At 40.1% G+C, this 18,416-nt stretch overlaps 2 protein-coding genes across 9 annotated transcripts; one reads left to right on the top strand and one right to left on the bottom strand.

Annotated features, from left to right (window-relative positions):
• Positions 1-86: 86 nt before the first annotated feature.
• LOC110526430 (ras-related protein Rab-27A) lies at positions 87-14,777 on the bottom strand. 5 transcript variants are annotated; one of them, XM_021607416.3, is made up of 6 exons: positions 14,658-14,777; positions 5,787-5,959; positions 5,117-5,202; positions 4,869-4,972; positions 4,614-4,737; positions 87-1,059 (listed from the first exon to the last, which is right to left on the bottom strand). In XM_021607416.3, the coding sequence occupies exons 2-6, from the start codon at positions 5,937-5,939 to the stop codon at positions 855-857; spliced, it is 672 nt and encodes a 223-aa protein (XP_021463091.1). In that variant the 5' UTR covers positions 5,940-5,959; positions 14,658-14,777; the 3' UTR covers positions 87-854. The 5 variants fall into 5 exon arrangements, with proteins under 5 accessions (XP_021463091.1, XP_021463090.1, XP_090094835.1 ...); XM_021607415.3 differs by lacking the exon at positions 14,658-14,777 and adding an exon at positions 12,126-12,547; XM_090238709.1 differs by lacking the exon at positions 14,658-14,777 and adding an exon at positions 11,735-12,064.
• On the top strand, positions 14,764-18,407 carry pigb (phosphatidylinositol glycan anchor biosynthesis, class B). Of its 4 annotated transcripts, none has more exons than XM_021607410.3 (12): positions 14,764-15,191; positions 15,579-15,702; positions 15,806-15,923; positions 16,040-16,144; positions 16,257-16,387; positions 16,564-16,704; positions 16,814-16,865; positions 16,974-17,185; positions 17,320-17,384; positions 17,481-17,700; positions 17,817-17,997; positions 18,086-18,407. In XM_021607410.3, the coding sequence occupies exons 1-12, from the start codon at positions 15,080-15,082 to the stop codon at positions 18,197-18,199; spliced, it is 1,575 nt and encodes a 524-aa protein (XP_021463085.1). In that variant the 5' UTR covers positions 14,764-15,079; the 3' UTR covers positions 18,200-18,407. The 4 variants fall into 4 exon arrangements, 2 of the variants coding, with proteins under 2 accessions (XP_021463085.1, XP_090094833.1); XR_016496832.1 differs by having other exon boundaries at positions 14,782-15,191; positions 17,852-17,997; XR_016496833.1 differs by having other exon boundaries at positions 14,982-15,196; positions 17,852-17,997.
• Positions 18,408-18,416: the final 9 nt, after the last annotated feature.

Below are 18,416 nucleotides of genomic sequence, written 5' to 3'. Positions count from 1 at the left end.
AAATATTTTCATTGTTACATATTGACTTGAACAAGATTGACACTAAATAAAGTTTGAGGTAGCCAAGGTGACAACTGAGACAGAGCTTTAATAAATAATAAAATATTTATTTTCTGGAATAAAGGATATGGTTAACATATTTGACAAAAGTGTTTGACAGAATACAGCAGATTTAATGCACATTGTGTAACAAAATCAGCATGGATTTACGTGGAACCTCAAACATTTCTGATAGACCCAAGATCCCGACATTGTGATAAAAAGAAAGACCCCAAATGACTCTGCTACTCAGATACTACAGAGCAGAACTATACAATAAATCACTCTATTCACTACAGATTGCATGTGCTCAGGACTTTTACATTGTACAAGAATAAATGGAAGTGCATTGTCACAAAAATATCCTGTGTCAAAAAGTTAAATGTAATAAGGGTGGGTTCCCTTTAATACACAGGGAAGTGTTCTCAACTAATACAACTTTCAGTGGCTTCTCACAATTCTACTGGATCTTAGAAAGTAGTTACAATACACTTTTATGTTTCACAATGTAAAATGCATATAATATTATCTGAAATGAAAACATAAAAGGCACTTAATTGACACGTGAATGGAGGCACCACTCCAAATGGCATAATCAAATTAACAAAACACAATAATGCTCTTGCACATTTGGCAGGGGTTAGTGGTTACTTTCAGCTTTGCACATCATAAACACCCCCCCACCTTGACAAAACTTCCTATGACACCATTGATTTACAAATGTTACATGCCTTTCATCACATGCCATACAGCCCAGTCCTACCAAAACATCACTGAAGGGAACTGAAGGTGTAACCACTATCTGTATGTGGACCCTAACAAGCACATTTGCCCTTCTCCTGGGTCTTGGGCTCTGTGATGTCTGTGTGACCACTGTGTCCGTTGGATCGCACGGTTCCATCAGGGATCCAGGACTTGTCCACACAGCGCTCCATCCTCTTCATGATGAGGTCCAGCAGGACATCCACAGCCTGGCTAACAAACTGCCCGTTAGCTGCACTTGTCTCAAAGTAAGGGATTCTGCACAGAAAGGAGAGCAACACATAAGATCAACATTGACTGATACGTCTCTGAATGAGGCAAACTATCTACCTACAACCTGAATAAGTTTGGATCTAACTGAAAGCTTTACACTAAGACAGAATATAGTTCTCAGCAGTTGAAAAGAAATCAAGGTTGACATTTTTTTATTGTTTGGGTGTCCTTTGTTTTTCGTCATGAAACATGCACTTGTGCTATAGCAGTGGAAGATGCATCTTTGAAATAGTAGAGGATCATGGCTCTCTAAAAACCACATTGGATTTCAGACTGGTGGATCCATCGGTTCACATAACGTAAAAAAATATGAACACTAACTACCACGACAACTCAATATGATGTGCGTCCACAAGATGGCCCACAAGATGGCCATTCAGCTCACCATAACAGCTTTTGAACATAACATGATCATAACTCTAAGCACTGGGGGCTCTATTTTCAGCTGGCCTTAAGCTCGTGCAATTGTCAAAACGCACGCTCGTTTGCAATTTAGACCTGTTAAAGCCGGTGCTGTTCTATTTTCAATCCCTAGTGCCAGGATTGGTAATTTACCTGTCGTATGAGCTCGCTTGCGATGAGGTGAGGGGGGGGGGGGGGGGGTGGCAATATCCAAGTTGTGTCCTTAAAAACGTGTGCCAAAGTGGCAATTTCAGTATGCACTGATGAAGATATTTAAGACCAACCAAAAGCTGACGTAGCTCATTTTATTTACCTTTATTTAACTAGGCAAGTCAGTCAAGAACAAATTCTTATTTTCAATGACGGCCTAGGAACAGTGGGTTAACTGCCTGTTCAGGGGCAGAACGACAGATTTGTACCTTGTCAGCTCGGGGGTTGGAACTTGCAACCTTTCAGTTACTAGTACAACGTTCTAACCACTACGACTACCCTGCCGCCCCCGGTTGGATACGGCATGAATTTTGACACCGGAAGCGCAGCCTATCCAGCAGTGACGCCCATATGCACATGGAACAAGAGATATGTGCTTTTTTAGTGTTCCCCATGTACTTTTTGTATTGATTTGCTGTTACTCTCAAAAAAGACACCCCTCCAAATGTATTTAAACGATTCAGTCCTATTATGCAGTATCAACGGTAGGCCTAGGCTGTATTTTTCTTATTGAGAATGTGCCTCACACAAACAATACAATACAATTTAAGGCAGACTATTTTTTAAGTGTGATATCTAAAAGGCTGATTGAAGCCAATTATAACAATGTTGACTGTCAACACTCCAGACAGAGCAAACACTGGATGTTTTTTCCCCCCCTGTTGTTATCACTTGTTATTGTAGCCTATGCTATTGAATAAACTCTATTATCAATCTACAATAGTCTAGGACAGAATATTCCATGCCCCCAGACAAATTGGAGTTGATGACAATGCAAAGACCTTCAATAACCTACAGAACTTGCGACAAACACATGCAACATTGATTGGCCAGTGAGTGGTCAAGTCCTCTTCCCACCTAATTGTTTATTCATAAAAAAAAATTAAAAAAGCCATTTCGCACCACCTCCAAGCTGTGAAAATAGCAAAAATATTACTGACACACCCCTCGACCTACAGAGCTACCGCCAAAGCTTAGATTTATTGCGTTAGGCTTGTTAAAATAGAGCCCATAGTCTCTTACTGCATGGTGTTTGACCCCAAATATGGTGCATTTGTTAGTTTTAGTAAAACATAGGTCCATATCTAATCCCTTTATATTCATTAAATGTGTAATTTCAGGCCACAAGCAGGATACTTTATATACAGTGCCTTGCGAAAGTATTCGGCCCCCTTGAACTTTGCAACCTTTTGCCACATTTCAGGCTTCAAACATAAAGATATAAAACTGTATTTTTTTGTGAAGAATCAACAACAAGTGGGACACAATCATGAAGTGGAACGACATTTATTGGATATTTCAAACTTTTTTAACAAATCAAAAACTGAAAAATTGGGCGTGCAAAATTATTCAGCCCCCTTAAGTTAATACTTTGTAGCGCCACCTTTTGCTGCGATTACAGCTGTAAGTCGCTTGGGGTATGTCTCTATCAGTTTTGCACATCGAGAGACTGACATTTTTTCCCATTCCTCCTTGCAAAACACCTCGAGCTCAGTGAGGTTGGATGGAGAGCATTTGTGAACAGCAGTTTTCAGTTCTTTCCACAGATTCTCGATTGGATTCAGGTCTGGACTTTGACTTGGCCATTCTAACACCTGAATATGTTTATTTTTGAACCATTCCATTGTAGATTTTGCTTTATGTTTTGGATCATTGTCTTGTTGGAAGACAAATCTCCGTCCCAGTCTCAGGTCTTTTGCAGACTCCATCAGGTTTTCTTCCAGAATGGTCCTGTATTTGGCTCCATCCATCTTCCCATCAATTTTAACCATCTTCCCTGTCCCTGCTGAAGAAAAGCAGGCCCAAACCATGATGCTGTCACCACCATGTTTGACAGTGGGGATGGTGTGTTCAGCTGTGTTGCTTTTACACCAAACATGACGTTTTGCATTGTTGCCAAAAAGTTCAATTTTGGTTTCATCTGACCAGAGCACCTTCTTCCACATGTTTGGTGTGTCTCCCAGGTGGCTTTTGGCAAACTTTAAACAACACTTTTTATGGATATCTTTAAGAAATGGCTTTCTTCTTGCCACTCTTCCATAAAGGCCAGATTTGTGCAATATACGACTGACTGATTGTTGTCCTATGGACAGAGTCTCCCACCTCAGCTGTAGATCTCTGCAGTTCATCCAGAGTGATCATGGGCCTCTTGGCTGCATCTTTGATCAGTCTTCTCCTTGTATGAGCTGAAAGTTTAGAGGGACGGCCAGGTCTTGGTAGATTTGCAGTGGTCTGATACTCCTTCCATTTCAATATTATCGCTTGCACAGTGCTCCTTGGGATGTTTAAAGCTTGGGAAACCTTTTTGTATCCAAATCCGGCTTTAAATTTCTTCACAACAGTATCTCGGACCTGCCTGGTGTGTTCCTTGTTCTTTATGATGCTCTCTGCGCTTTTAACGGACCTCTGAGCCTATCACAGTGCAGGTGCATTTATACGGAGACTTGATTACACACAGGTGGATTGTATTTATCATCATTAGTCATTTAGGTCAACATTGGATCATTCAGAGATCCTCACTGAACTTCTGGAGAGAGTTTGCTGCACTGAAAGTAAAGGGCCTGAATAATTTTGCACGCCCAATTTTTCAGTTTTGGATTTGTTAAAAAAGTTCGAAATATCCAATAAATGTCGTTCCACTTCATGATTGTGTCCCACTTGTTGTTGATTCTTCACAAAAAAATACAGTTTTATATCTTTATGTTTGAAGCCTGAAATGTGGCAAAAGGTCGCAAAGTTCAAGGGGGCCGAATACTTTCGCAAGGTACTGTATGTGTGTAAATATTTGCCTTTCCAGAAGGACCAACCTAGCCTAACGTTTAGTATCGTTCAAGATTCCCCTGCACAGCCTTGAGTAAACACACATCAGCCACTGCCTTCTTGGCAAATGTTTCAGGGAGGGTTAGTCATAGGTAAGGGACACATACCCATACTTCTCTGCCAACTCACGGGCCTCATCTTCACGGACTGCCCTCTGCTCCTGTAGGTCACACTTGTTGCCACAGAGAACAACATCTGGATTCTCGCAGTAAGCATGCATCTGTAATTGACCTGAAAAAGAGAATAAGCCCGTCATCAGCCCACTAGTCGTGATTGAAAGATATTGGTTAAGACACTGCACATTTCTTTGGAAGTCAACATGAGATTGTACATGTAGATTCTGACAACCACAGAAGACTTACTCATCCAATTTCTGACATTAAGGAAACTCTGCTCATTGGTGAGGTCAAAGAGGAGGAGGAAGCCCATCGCATCTCGGAAGAAAGCTGTTGTCAAACTCCGAAACCTGATAACACAAGAAAAAACACATTGTACAGAGTTTAATTCAGCTTGGAGAAAGTAAGCATTTGAAAGCTGCCAACAACTACCTGAGAGCCAGTGAGGGCTTGAGCAAGAGTGTCAGTGGGAGATGAGTTTTGGATTGGCTTACCTCTCCTGCCCTGCCGTGTCCCACAGCTGAACATGAATCCTCTGTCCTCTGCCTGCTGCACCTTCTGGACCATTTGATTTGTATACCTGTCAGACAGAGAGAGAGTTATTATACCCATATAAAGCAGTGTGAGGTCACTCTGGCTATGAGGCCCTAAAAATATACGTTCCTATTGGTCATCCTACATATACTATCTTGCAACCCAAAGTGAACCTAAATATTTAGATGGAAAATGTTTGCCCTGATAATCTCTACAATATACACAGCATGATTGATTATGCTTAAATGACCCTGGTGTTTGGTTGTGGTGTGAAGTGTTTATTTTCTAGGAGGGTGCTGCTGAACTCAAGTGATATGTCATCTTTTCCTGGTCTGGGAGTTCCTCAGATTCCTAAAAAAAATAACAGAGTTCTAACGCTCTCTCTTTTGCACTATGAGGAGTAATGCTTTTAAAAGTTACTACTTACTTTTCATGGTCAACAGTAAACCTGCACTACAAAAACGTTCACATGGAATGGAATAATTGGCTATTTCAAATGTTAACTCTTTCAACAAAGCAGCATACTAATTAGTCATTACGGGTGGTAGGGAGTACCTGTATGTGAATAATAAAATGAATGGTTCTCTCACACACGCGTGACAAATTGTGTGACTAGGGCAATCAACTTACCACTCGTTTTTCTCTGAAATCAATGCCCACTGTAGTGATGAATTTGGAGTTAAACTTTTTGTCTGTGTACTGGTACAGAAAGCTGGTTTTCCCCACTCCAGAATCACCAAGGGCTAGGAATTTGATGAGGTAATCATAGTCCCCATCAGACATAGTGAGTGCTTATTTCAGACCTGAAAACCAGACAACACCAAACATTGAAGAAAGCAATGTAAGAACTGTGCACAACCGAGACTGTAGATAATAATTTGTAAACTACCCGACATACATACAAAAGTATGTGGACACCCCTTCAAATATGTGGATACAGCCATTTCAGCCACACCCTTTGCTGACAGGTGTATAAAATCGAGCACACAGCCATGCAATCTCCATAAACAAACATTGGCAGTAGAATGACCTTACTGAAGAGCTCAGTGACTTTCAACATGAAACCGTCATAGGATGCCACCTTTCCAACAAGTCAGTTCGTCAAATTTCTGCCCTGCTAGAGCTGCCCGGTCAACTGTAAGTGCTGTAATTGTGAAGTGGAAACACCTAGGAGCAACAATGACTCAGCCGCGAAGTGGTAGGCCACACAAGCTCAAAGAACGGGACGGTAAAAATAGTCTGTCCTTGCAACACTCATTACCGAGTTCCAAACTGTCTCTGGAAGCAACGCCGGGAGCTTCGTGAAATGGGTTTCCATGGCCGAGCAGCCGCACACAAGCCTAAGATCACCATGCGCAATGCCAAGCTTCAGCTGGAGTGGTGTACAGCTCATCGCCATTGGACTTTGGAGCAGTAGAAACACATTCTCTGGAGTGATGAATCAAGCTTCACCATCTGGCAGTCCGTCGGACGAATACAGGTTTGGCGGATGCCAGGAGAACGCTACCTGCCCCAATGCATAGGTCCAATTGTAAACGTTTGGTGGCGGAGGAATAATGGTCTGGGGTTGTTTTTCATGGTTTGGGCTATGCCCCTTAGTTCCAGTGAGGGGAAATCTTAACGCTACAGTTTACGATGACATTCTAGACGATTCTGTGGTTCCAACTTTGTGGCAACTGTTTGGGTAAGGCTCTTCCTGTTTGAGTATGACAATGCCCTCGTGTATAAAGTGAGGTCCATACAGAAATGGTTTGTCAAGATCGTGTGTGGAAGAACGTGACTGGCCTGTACAGATCCATGACCTAAACCCCATCGAACACCTTTGGGATGAATTGGAACGCCGACTGAGCCAGGCCTAATCGCCCAACATCAGTGCCTGACCTCACTAATGCTCTGCTGGCTGAATGGAAGCAAGTCCCTGTAGCAATGTTCCAACATCTAGTGGAAAGCCTTCCCAGAAGAGTGGAGGCTGTTATAACAGCAAAGGGGGGGGGGGGTCAACTCCATATTAATGCCCATGATTTTGGTTCCCAGTGCCTTACGCTACCATGGTTGAGTGCCTGCGAAATAGTTGACCCGAGGACAAAAGTTTTAGAGCTATGTTGGAGACAGACACACCTCTCTGTCTTGAGAGTCTAGCCTATAGCTCTCATGGTCATGTAAGTATGCTGACATAGTAACATGAAACACAAATGTTTTATGCGAAATTAAACTACATTTGCCTCCACGCATGTTCAGTAAGGAAATACTCGAACTAGATCCTGCTATAACCCCATCTGTAGTGAACTTTGACCTGTTTGCTTGGTAAATGTGGATAATCTCCTATTTGGGGCAACTGTTACAGATTGAAACTCTACACGAGAGGATTAATTGGGGTTAATTAGGCAAATAAGACTAAGAATTACGCAATTGATCAACGGCCTGTAAAAATTCACAAGAAAAACATGTTCTTCCATAGAGTTGAATTTAGTTAAAATTGTATTGAGCGTTGTCTGGGCATTTGGAATTTTCACTGGCATGACTGGTCCTGGTCCATAAATAGTTTATGTAAATATATCAGAATTAATCCATGTGTTTTTTATAGATACAAAATGTGTATTACACAAAGCTACAGTGCCATTCATTACTACAGAGTTATTATATCATAGCTAGAAAGTTGAGGCCTGTGAATGAAAAAGAATGTGGTAGACACAAGATGAGCTGAACACAGATATCCATCAAATTATATCCATCAAATTATATTCAAGAGAACAAGCTGGATGTGATTCCCACTGAAAGCAGTCCATCATATGACCAAGGTATGAAAAGGAATGATTTCACTCTGTCCAGCACTAAAACTCTCATCCTGAGCAAAATCAAGTTCTGTGATGAACACACTGTGACTGGACTAGCGGCACCCCATCTTCAGCCTCTCTGAGCTGTTCCCCAGTGGGAAATGGAATAGGCAGGCTTACATTCTAAAGGCTTGTATATGGACCGACTTATTAGGTTCACCGCACAACTGCACAGTACTACCTGCACACACTAAACGATTGACCTCGTCAAGCAAAAGACACAGTCAACTGTGTTATTGTACAAGTAAATTATATGTCTCAAATCTCTTGGTCGCCAGGCAGTTCATGCTGGTATAAGTGCACCATCTGACCAGCAGGGACACATTTTCAGAGGCTTTCCCAGAGAAACAGGCCCCCAGGCTTGCGGGCAGCCCTGCTCTTTCATAGGTTAGGCTCACTGAGGCGGCACCAGTCGCCCCCAATGGTAATCAGATTAACTGCAAAGGTTCATGTGAAAGCAGGCTGCTACAGAGGATGCTAATCATGTAGGCCAAAGACAGAGTCGCTAGTGAAAGTCTACAGGCACCTTGCACTGTCTTCACAATTAGCTGCCGTAAAAAAAAATTCTAAGAAGGAATAACAAACGTTTAAAACATCTTACCGGTCTATAGAACCTACTCCACATTCTCAAAGTGAAAGAAAAATTATAACTGTACCAACTCAATAAAAAACATGGGGACATGGTCATGGTAGCCAAGAAAATGGCCTGCCCAGCATTTTTATACACAATCCTAAGCATGATGGGATGTTAATTGCTTAATTATCTCAGGAACCACACCTGTGTGGAATCACCTGCTTTCAATAGTTTGTATCCCTTACTTACGTGTTTAAGTGTTTTCATTATTTTGGCAGTTACCTGTATGTTGCCATAAGAGTTGGGTAAAGTTGGTAGAATCTTATTCAGCCAAGCATTAACTCTGGTGTGTGAAGACATACACAATCAATACATATTTTTTACAATTAGGAAAATGTTTAATCATTTGTATTTACCTTAAAAACGTGGAAAAGATTGTGTAGATCAGTAGGGGGGAAAAAAAATCAGGCTGCAAAATGTGAAGACTGTGCAAGGGGTGTGTAGACTTTCACAAGGCACTGTATCATTGAACTGCCTATCCTTCCCTAAGCTACAGCCTGTAGAGAATGAACAAGAACAGCCTAAATTACATATGTATCTAGTTATGCTAAATTCATTTTTTACTGAAAAAAAATAATAATTGAATAGTGGGATAACAAGTAGTAGGCTTGGTAATATAGGTAGCATAGGACAAAGAAAGTGGTTTAAAAAATAAATGTCATGAGACTAATCTTATCACAGCTTCTACAAGGAAGCCTGGACGGCTGTGATTACATGTGTTGCAGATGAGCAGCAAAATAAGGTTGTTTGAGCAAGCCCACTATAGTGACTGCAGTATGAAATATTTTAAGGTGTGAAATACAACCTTGCAAGTTAGACAGAGCATCTTGAGTAGGCTTCCTGCACTTATTTTTGAGTGAAATCACAGCTATGCACTGACTGGCTAGTTCTACCTCACTGCCTGCCACTGATATCAGGTAAACATTCATTCAGAACCCCTACACATTTGTTCATGAATTTGTTCATGCATCACAAATTATTTGACTCACATCGCTGCCCCTGCCCATTTCTAAAACAGAAGATCCAAACTGAGCTCGTACACAAACAAGGATCAGCTAAAGTCCTCTTCCCATAAGGTGTTTTTGTATGTTCAAGTGAAAGTGATTGAAAGAGGCTTTAGGCAAAGCCCTGTTCTCTGGTGGTGTGAATTTCACACTAGTTGGAGGAAGGGAAACTCAGATTGTGCCAGCAAGTAGAACAAAGCCTTTCAGACATTCTCAGAGCAGTAGAGCTGAAGTACCCGCCCTGGGCAGTTGGCCAACTATAATGGCAAACTCCTCGAAGAAGGAGGCGGATATGCAGATGACATGAACTTAAACTACACAAGGATGAAGGGTGTTGCAGCACCACAATACTACAGCACTCATCTCAGATATGTCTTGACAGAATGACTTGCCAATATGCATCTGAAATATCATCAGGTTTCATCATGTTCAGGGCTGGAAGCACTATTTTGTAACATTCGGAGTATGAATATGTTTTATATATCTGTAAGTGAAGAGACATTATTCTGATGATGATGAGAAATGGTTAACAGATTATTATGGGCGGCAGGTATCCTAGTGGTTTAGAGCGTTGGTCCAGTAACTGAAAGGTTGCTAGTTTGAAGACATTTAAGCCTTATTGTTCCAGGGGCGTTGGACAATGGTGACCCTGGCCATGATCCCACTCTCCAAGAATGTCTCAGGTGGAGTTGGGATATTTAAAAACACACCTGTACATGTGTGAAATAGGACCAAAAATATGATTTGATTATGTTTGCGGTCATTATTAGAAACATTTCAGACAACACACACGCAGGCACACAGAAGAAGAAAACAATTGATTAGCTGACACAAACCATACATGAAACATAAAACAACATCTAATAACCCCCAACTCAGTTGATCCTCATGTGGTTGTCGTGACTGGTCATGTTTTACTCCATCAATGACCCTGTTTAATAACCATATCTCCCAGTTTGTTCACAAGCTCAATTGCTCAAATCTCAGATTAGACAGACGTCTATCTCTGAATAGCTGACAGATGTAAAGTTAACTAAAGACAATCTAAAAGTTAATTTAGAATAAATTGGTTTATCATGTCCAGAATGTGTTTAAACCTTGAGAAAATAAAAATGTATTAACACAAAGACATACACCCAATTAAAAACGTTTCCATTTTTAGTTTGGTCTGAGCTGATGTTTTTAATGCATGGCATGTCTCCAGACAAAATGCCAGACTGGTATCCCTAAGATACCATACTAAGTTAGTGAGGTAGACACCTTGTGATGTTTCGCCAGCCAAATGGATGCAGGTTTATGGATAGATAAACCTAGATAAATGTAGCCAAATCAAGGGTTGTAATTATGAGGTCTCATTACACTTGAACAGTTTCCCTCTACATTACTCCTTCCACTGGAACAAAGACTCAGGGAAAACGATTAAATAATGTAAGGTGTGCTACGTTCAACTCTGATCACGTCACCTTGTTTTTATATATTATTATGAGAAAAACTATTTGCTAGTTCAAATTGGCATAGACCTGTGTAGGTTATATAAGCCTACTATACCAAATGGTATTGCGCTCTCAAACTGTGATCAAATAAATAATTAAATTGATACACAAGACACCGTAGAGAAAGCCACGTGTACCACCAGGAGATAAGTCTTACCGTTCTCACTGATGCCAGAATGCTTTGCTTATAAACCTTTCCTACAGTCAAGTTGCCTCATGGGTGGAATGTTATTAATATTTTCACAATGAATAAACATTTTAAACAATTAACACCGAAATCCGATTGTTTCTATGTCAGACGGTTTTGTTATCAGTCTTTATATATCAGTCTTCTGTGATGTATAGAAAGTATAATATTGGGAAGCAAACTCAACATATGAACTCTATAACGTTATCTGACATGGTACAAGTCTCTTATTTTTGAAAGTCCATAACCATGTGTATGAGGTGTACTAATTTGTTTTAAAGTAGATTTGTTTAAGACTACCAAGAAACACTGTGACCCTGATTTAGCCCACTGCAGTATAAGGTTCAAACGTGATCAGGAAAATTTGACAGGAAAATGTTACTTCGATTCCCAATGAAAGTGTAGCATTCCTACCCTATTAAAAACCTGTTATGGCTGCGATCCCTGTACTTAAGTACAGTCTACACGTAGCCTATGCTGTGTTACAACGTAGGTGTATCCAATTTAAGAGTTCACTTCAAGACAACTATAAAAGCGGACACATCGCATTGTGTAAAAACACACAACAAAATGTAATTGCACTTTCAATAGCACTGGCTTCAAGTAGGCCTAGTAAAAGTGAGCAGGAAATAACTTCGTTTCACTGCAGCCTCAGCTCAGTGGAAATGCAGGTGGCCCATTATACGATAAAGTAACCCCGTCCTGAAAAATTTGTAACATGTTGCACTTATAGCGGTCGATAGAAACAAGTCCGCTAAACAGCTCCATATGCCGAGACATTTATTACGCTAACTTTATTTCGAGAAATTCAACTTACCAGTGTATGTGCGTAACTTTCTTATTGGTGTTTCGTGTAGAAGCGCCCTCTCAAAAGCGATGACAATTGGTTGATTAACAACAAAAAACTCACTAAATTGGGTTTACAAAATCCTTTCGATCCATTTGTTGCATTAACCCTCTTCACAATCAATGTAACATCACTTCCCGTCCAGTTGCAGTGAGCCAGCCCCTCCTTCTCTCGCCAAACGGTAATAGACCTCAGTGGGAGTTCCGAACGGAAAACGACCCTTCCCGCGCAGGAGTATTCTTTTGGAACTACGCTTCGATCACATCCACAGGGTCTTGCATTTTGGTACACCAGAATTACATTATTTTCCAATGAAACGCTGCGTTTGCCTTGCAGCATTGCGTTGGAGAGACAGTTGACAGTGCATACGCCAAAGGCTTGACAGAAATTGTAGCAGAAGGTGAATGTTGAACTTTTGTTGCATACATATCCTGATGATGCTGCATACTATTTTCCGCAAAACACTGTCGGTGTGTTCTAAGCATTACTCCCCAACCCTGTGCGTCACTTCGAACACACCAACAGGTCATTGCCAAAATAGTTTGCAGCATCATATGGATATGTGTGCAACAAAAATTCAACATTCACCTTCAGCTCGGGGATTTGAACTTGTAATCTTCCGGTAACTAGCCCAACGCTCTAACCACTAGGCTACCCTGCACACATATCTCCATTAATTCTTGAAGAATATAATTTATAAATGCCCCATATAAATGCCCCGAGTTTAGTTTAACTGTCACACTCAATGAGAACCTAAAATATAAGCTTGTTTTACTCCAATGTTTGTAAACATTGTAAATGTAAACAAACACTGTATAGCCTCATAACATAACATGGTTAAAACTATCATTTTTATTTATGGTCAGTCCGTACATCCATAGCTCTGTCTATTAATCTGAGAGTGGTTACATTTCTCCAGATCCATCCCTCAGCTTTTTACCAAAACAGAGGCGGGGCGCCTGTTTGTTATTGTTTCATCTGTCGATTTGCCCTTTAAACTGCTGCATATTTTCAAGATAAAGTGTCACCAACAAAAAGGTAAACAATAGGCCTATTGCAACTGCAGCATATGGCATTCATTTTTCCCACGAAAATAGCACTTTTCAGTAGTGCTCAAAGCATGCCCTTCTAGGAGCGCAGGTTTTCTTTTTCAACTCGAATCAATGAGCCCAATCAGTTCTCCATGATGACAAAATCATTAACAACAGAGTAGGGCTGGCTAATAAATCCTTCTTTTTGGGGTCATGCTCAGGTAAAACAATTTGGTTAATTTATACTTCGAGTCCTATTCTTGAAGATCAAGGGGTATAACATTTATTGGAATGACTGGAATTCTGATAGACTTTGGTTTTTAATGTAAAGATATAATTTTATCGTATTATTGAAGCCTACATTATCAACCCATAGAGTAAAATTTAACATCCATATGTGGCCAGCTATGTAAACTTTAACATTGATTTATCCTGCAATAGATGTCGTTCAATTGGTAACAACATTTTTGTCTTCTTCTAATGCCTCTTAAGGGGAAAGTAATCTTAAACAGAATGGAATCAGATTATATTACTGAGTTTGGGTAATCTAAAAGTTACGTTACTGATTACAATTGGACAGTTAACTAGTAACTAACGGATTACATTTAGAAAGTAACCTACCCAACTCTTTGGGGCGGCAGGTAAAGCTGACATTACTGGATTTGTGAGATCTTTCAGTAGCCGAAGGGATTTTATTTGACACTTAATTCACATGTCTAATTTACACACCAAACCACAAATCAACTGAAATGATTCCTTGATGGCCACTTCTGCTTAGGCCGCTGACTACACTTGTCCCACCTACACTTGCATCGTTGATCCTGGAAGAATAGAAGAGATTACCCAAAGCTTTGCCTTGTTTTGTCAAACTGATGTTGTTTGACATTACGTTTTTACAGGAAGCACACAAAGCTTTCTTCATAGGGCTCAATTGTGCTGTAGATTTTTTTAAATCAAAATTTTAAATCACATGTGACATTACCAAGCTGCTACATATACAGAGAAGGAAATGTAAGCATTTGTAAAACATTGTGTGCATGATACAGCATTAGTGAAGTAGACGCGAACCTCAGCTAGATACAACATATGAATAATAATGACATGCATTGTTCTATGTCCCTGTGGTGTCAGATTCTTTATAACATGTGACATTGCAGAACTGTCCACTCATACTCAACCAGATCCTGCGCTACTACAATTACACGAATTAAAAAAAATAAAAATAAATCACCTTTATTTAACCAGGTAGGCAAGTTGAGAACAAGTTCTCATTTACAATTGCGACCTGGCCAAGATAAAGCAAAGCAGTGCGACACATACAACAACCTGCTAATTGGTTACCTGCTGTGTAAATTCAAACCTGCCACAAAAAGTCAACTTTCACTTTCTAGGCATAGCTAGCTAGTGAGAGACAAAGGACACACAAATCCTATATTGATTTCATAATTTTTCTTGCTTTAACATAACTCACCACGATATTTTATGAAGTGTGTGTAGACCAAAACGTCTAGCAATTCCAACAATTAAACAACTAACGTTGAAAAGAAAGCAACATTTGGTTTGAGTACAAAGGTTAAACATCTACGGCGTTTGAAAGGGGACATGATAAACGACAAGAATAAACTTAAAATGCGATTTGGGACTTGTACGATTCATCACCATAAAATGCATATAATGACTTATTAAATCAATTATATGTTCTATAAGTGGTACAGATAACTTTACATCACCGATATGTAACACAATAATGATATCTTGACAATCGCATTTACTTTCCTAGGAAACGTCTGACGTCATCTACCTACGAGCACAAACACGGAACTAACGTGGATTTTGGTGCTGCGCGAATTAGCTACATTATATGTAGTTAGTTAGTTATAGTTTATCTAAGTAATGGAAAAGATTCGTGCACGCTTAAATATCGGAAGCAAAGCAGAGCCTGTTAAACTGAGGAAACGAAAATCCCAACTATATAGTAAAGAAGAAACATGTCCTCTTGATAATGGTACGGTATGTGCCCTGTTTGGTATAGCAGCTATCATATTTCTAGCAGCAGACTGAGCAAATGTCAAACTGCTGTTGATGATAAAAGTAAGAATGGAAGTAAAGTTTACATTACTTATTTTGAAAGAGAAAAGCTAGTTTAGCTAGCTACATCAACATAAATAAGAATGAATTCTTAACTGACTTGCCTAGTTAAATAAATACAAATTAAATTGAAGTAGGCAACATGTGATCCAGGAGCATGCAATGGTACTTGCAGATTCAGAATGCTTGAGTCTTTCAAATGACTAGTTGATAATGGATGTAATTACCAATGCACATCTAACACAGGCAGCCTAACTGGTGGAGAGATATCTGACGTGTTTTTGTTTTTTATTCTTCTCCTCAGGTGTATTGGGGGTCACTGTCTTCACTGTGGCATTTCGTCTCATCAACTGCTTCCTAGTCCAGACCAGCTTTGTCCCAGATGAATACTGGCAGTCCCTCGAAATCGCTCATCTTATGGTTTTTGAATATCCTTTCAACAAAAAATAATATAAAACTTTAAGCAGTACCCTTCTAATAACCTTTTTGTGGACAAGTCTGTGTATTCTGCTAAATCCTTAATAACTTCACCTATGGCTATTTGACGTGGGAGTGGACAGCAGGTATAAGAGGGTTCTCCTACCCTCTCTTCTTTGCAGCTATATATAAGATTTTGCACTTCTTCACCTATGACGCAGTTCAACTCTTGGTAAGTCATATTGAGTACATCTTCATCTTTTGTAGCAATTTATAGTGCTGATGTGAAATGCATTGCATGTGACCCCATTGTCAAAATCTGTACAGTATATATTGTGGATTCTGCAGGTATGGCTACCTCGAGTTGTGCAGGCACTGCTTTCTGCACTGGCTGATATTAAACTCTACTGTCTTATCCAATCACTGGAGCATTCTGACGTTGCCAAATGGACGGTAAAAACAACATGGACTACTTTGTTTCTCATAACCTTTTCACTTATTCCAATCCTGGGTAATGTGGGCTGAAACCATGTGACAAAGCCTCTTTCTCTCTTTTTGTTACTAGTACCTCTGCCAGCTCTGTTCTTGGTTCACATGGTACTGCTGCACCAGGACCCTGACCAACACCATGGAGACCACACTCACAACTCTGGCTCTCTATTACTATCCTCTGCCTGGCTCTAAAACACACAGCAGGTTGGACCTACACCTCTACACAACTCAAACATAAAACCATTTCACTTCCTGTGCATCTAGAAGTATTTCACACTACACAGCAAGTTACAGAATACCTTTACAAAAATTATACCTTTTAATGATGCTCCATTAATAACATTCTGTTTAAAACAGATTTTGCTTGTTTTCTTTCGCAGTACAAAATATTTGATCCTGGTTGCCTTGGCAGTCATTGTTCGTCCAACAGCCTTGATTGTGTGGCTTCCTCTGTTGGTTTACCACTTCTGGCAGGAAGATAACAAGCTGAAACTCATAACTCACCTTTGCCTTCCCATTGGGTGAGTGCTTTGATTTGAGAAAGACCATTGTGCCTCAGCTGCAGAGTGAGGTTTTCATGCCATACATAATGTATTCTTCAATTATTGAATGAGCCTCTCCTTCATATAGGGCTTTAACTCTTGGGATTTCGACACTGATTGACTGCATTTTCTATGGAAAGGTAGGAAAGGCATTGTTTAAAAAATAATAAAGTAAAGGTAATTATAAATCACAAGCTGTAATGTCTGTGTTAATTAACACAAGTTCCTTAAACCATTTTCTCTTGCAGTGGACCCTGGTGCAGTACAACTTCCTTAAGTTTAATGTTTTTCACAACGTGGCTGAGTTCTATGGCTCTCATCCATGGCACTGGTACTTTACTCAGGGTTTTGTGGTCGTCATTGGCCCTCATCTTCCTTTCTTCCTGTATGGATGCACACTGGCTTCAAAAAGATACAGAATCATGTTAATAACAATAGTCTGGACAGTAATGGTTTACAGGTATGGCCTTTTTCTTTTGTCTTTCTGTGTTGTGTAAAATGCACTTACTGTAATTTATGGGCCAATAAGATCTTTGTTAGACCGTTCAAATCATAGGGAATTTCAGAATTTGCACAATTTTCTTCTCAATGCAGTTGTCTTGCGCACAAGGAGTTCAGATTCATCTACCCTGTTTTGCCTTTCTGCATGGTATTTTGTGGTGAGTGCTAAAATTTCCTGAAAGATTCCAATGACCGCAAGTAACAAGCAATGTAGTCATACCCTATACACGATACGGGGTCCTCGTTTATTGCAGGGATAGCTTTGGTGAATCTGAGAACCTGGAGACGGCCTGCCGCATGTGCCTTATTGGTCTCCAACCTAGTCCCAGCCCTGTACACAGGTCTGCTTCACCAGCGAGGCACACTGGATGTTATGGGTCACCTCCAGACCCTGTGTGACGACAGAGATCCTTCAACACCTCCACTGCCTGAAGTTCTCTTTCTAATGCCCTGTCACTCTACACCTTTCTACAGGTAGGCAGTCAATTTCTTTGGCTTATTTACTAATGGTCCTTTTGCATGAGTAAGAACTGTGACAAGCTTATAGCTGAGGCAGTGCAGTAAATAATCAATATACATTATTTTTGTAGTCACATCCACTGTCCAATGAAGATGCGTTTCCTAGAATGTCCACCAGATCTCACAGGAGACAAGCGCTATGTCGATGAAGCTGAGAGATTCTTCGCTGATCCTCATCATTGGTTGAGGACCTCATTTCCTTATAAGTCAATGCTGCCAACCCACCTGGTGTTCTTTGATGTTTTGGAGATGGTTAGATACTCTACATTTTGTAATTCAAGACTAATGACTAATGGCTCCTTCACTGTTACAATCATTTATTATCTTTTTCTGTTCTCAGGAGCTCTCTGCATTCTTGGACAGGAATAGATTTATGAGAAGTAGAGAAATATTCCACACTCACGTTCCTGAAGGCCGAGTTGGAAAAAGCGTCCTAGTTTATCAAAGGCACTGAAGAGAATGAGAATACATTTTTAAGAAGCAAAGATTTTCCCATACTCATGTATCTCAAGGACAAGTTTGAAGAAGGATCCGAGTTTGAAGAAGGATCCTAGTTTACAAAATGCACTGAACAGAACCATCTTGACCATTGGCACGAGCCATTGGGAAGTTAATCAAAATGGATCTGTATTGTAAAGGAATAAATTATAATTAAAACTGAAGAACAGATT

This window comes from Oncorhynchus mykiss, chromosome 6 (assembly GCF_057628025.1).
Source record: "Oncorhynchus mykiss isolate SJ-2025 chromosome 6, ASM5762802v1, whole genome shotgun sequence".
Classification (NCBI taxonomy): Eukaryota; Metazoa; Chordata; class Actinopteri; order Salmoniformes; family Salmonidae; genus Oncorhynchus; species Oncorhynchus mykiss.
This window is presented reverse-complemented; position numbering and strand designations above follow the sequence as displayed.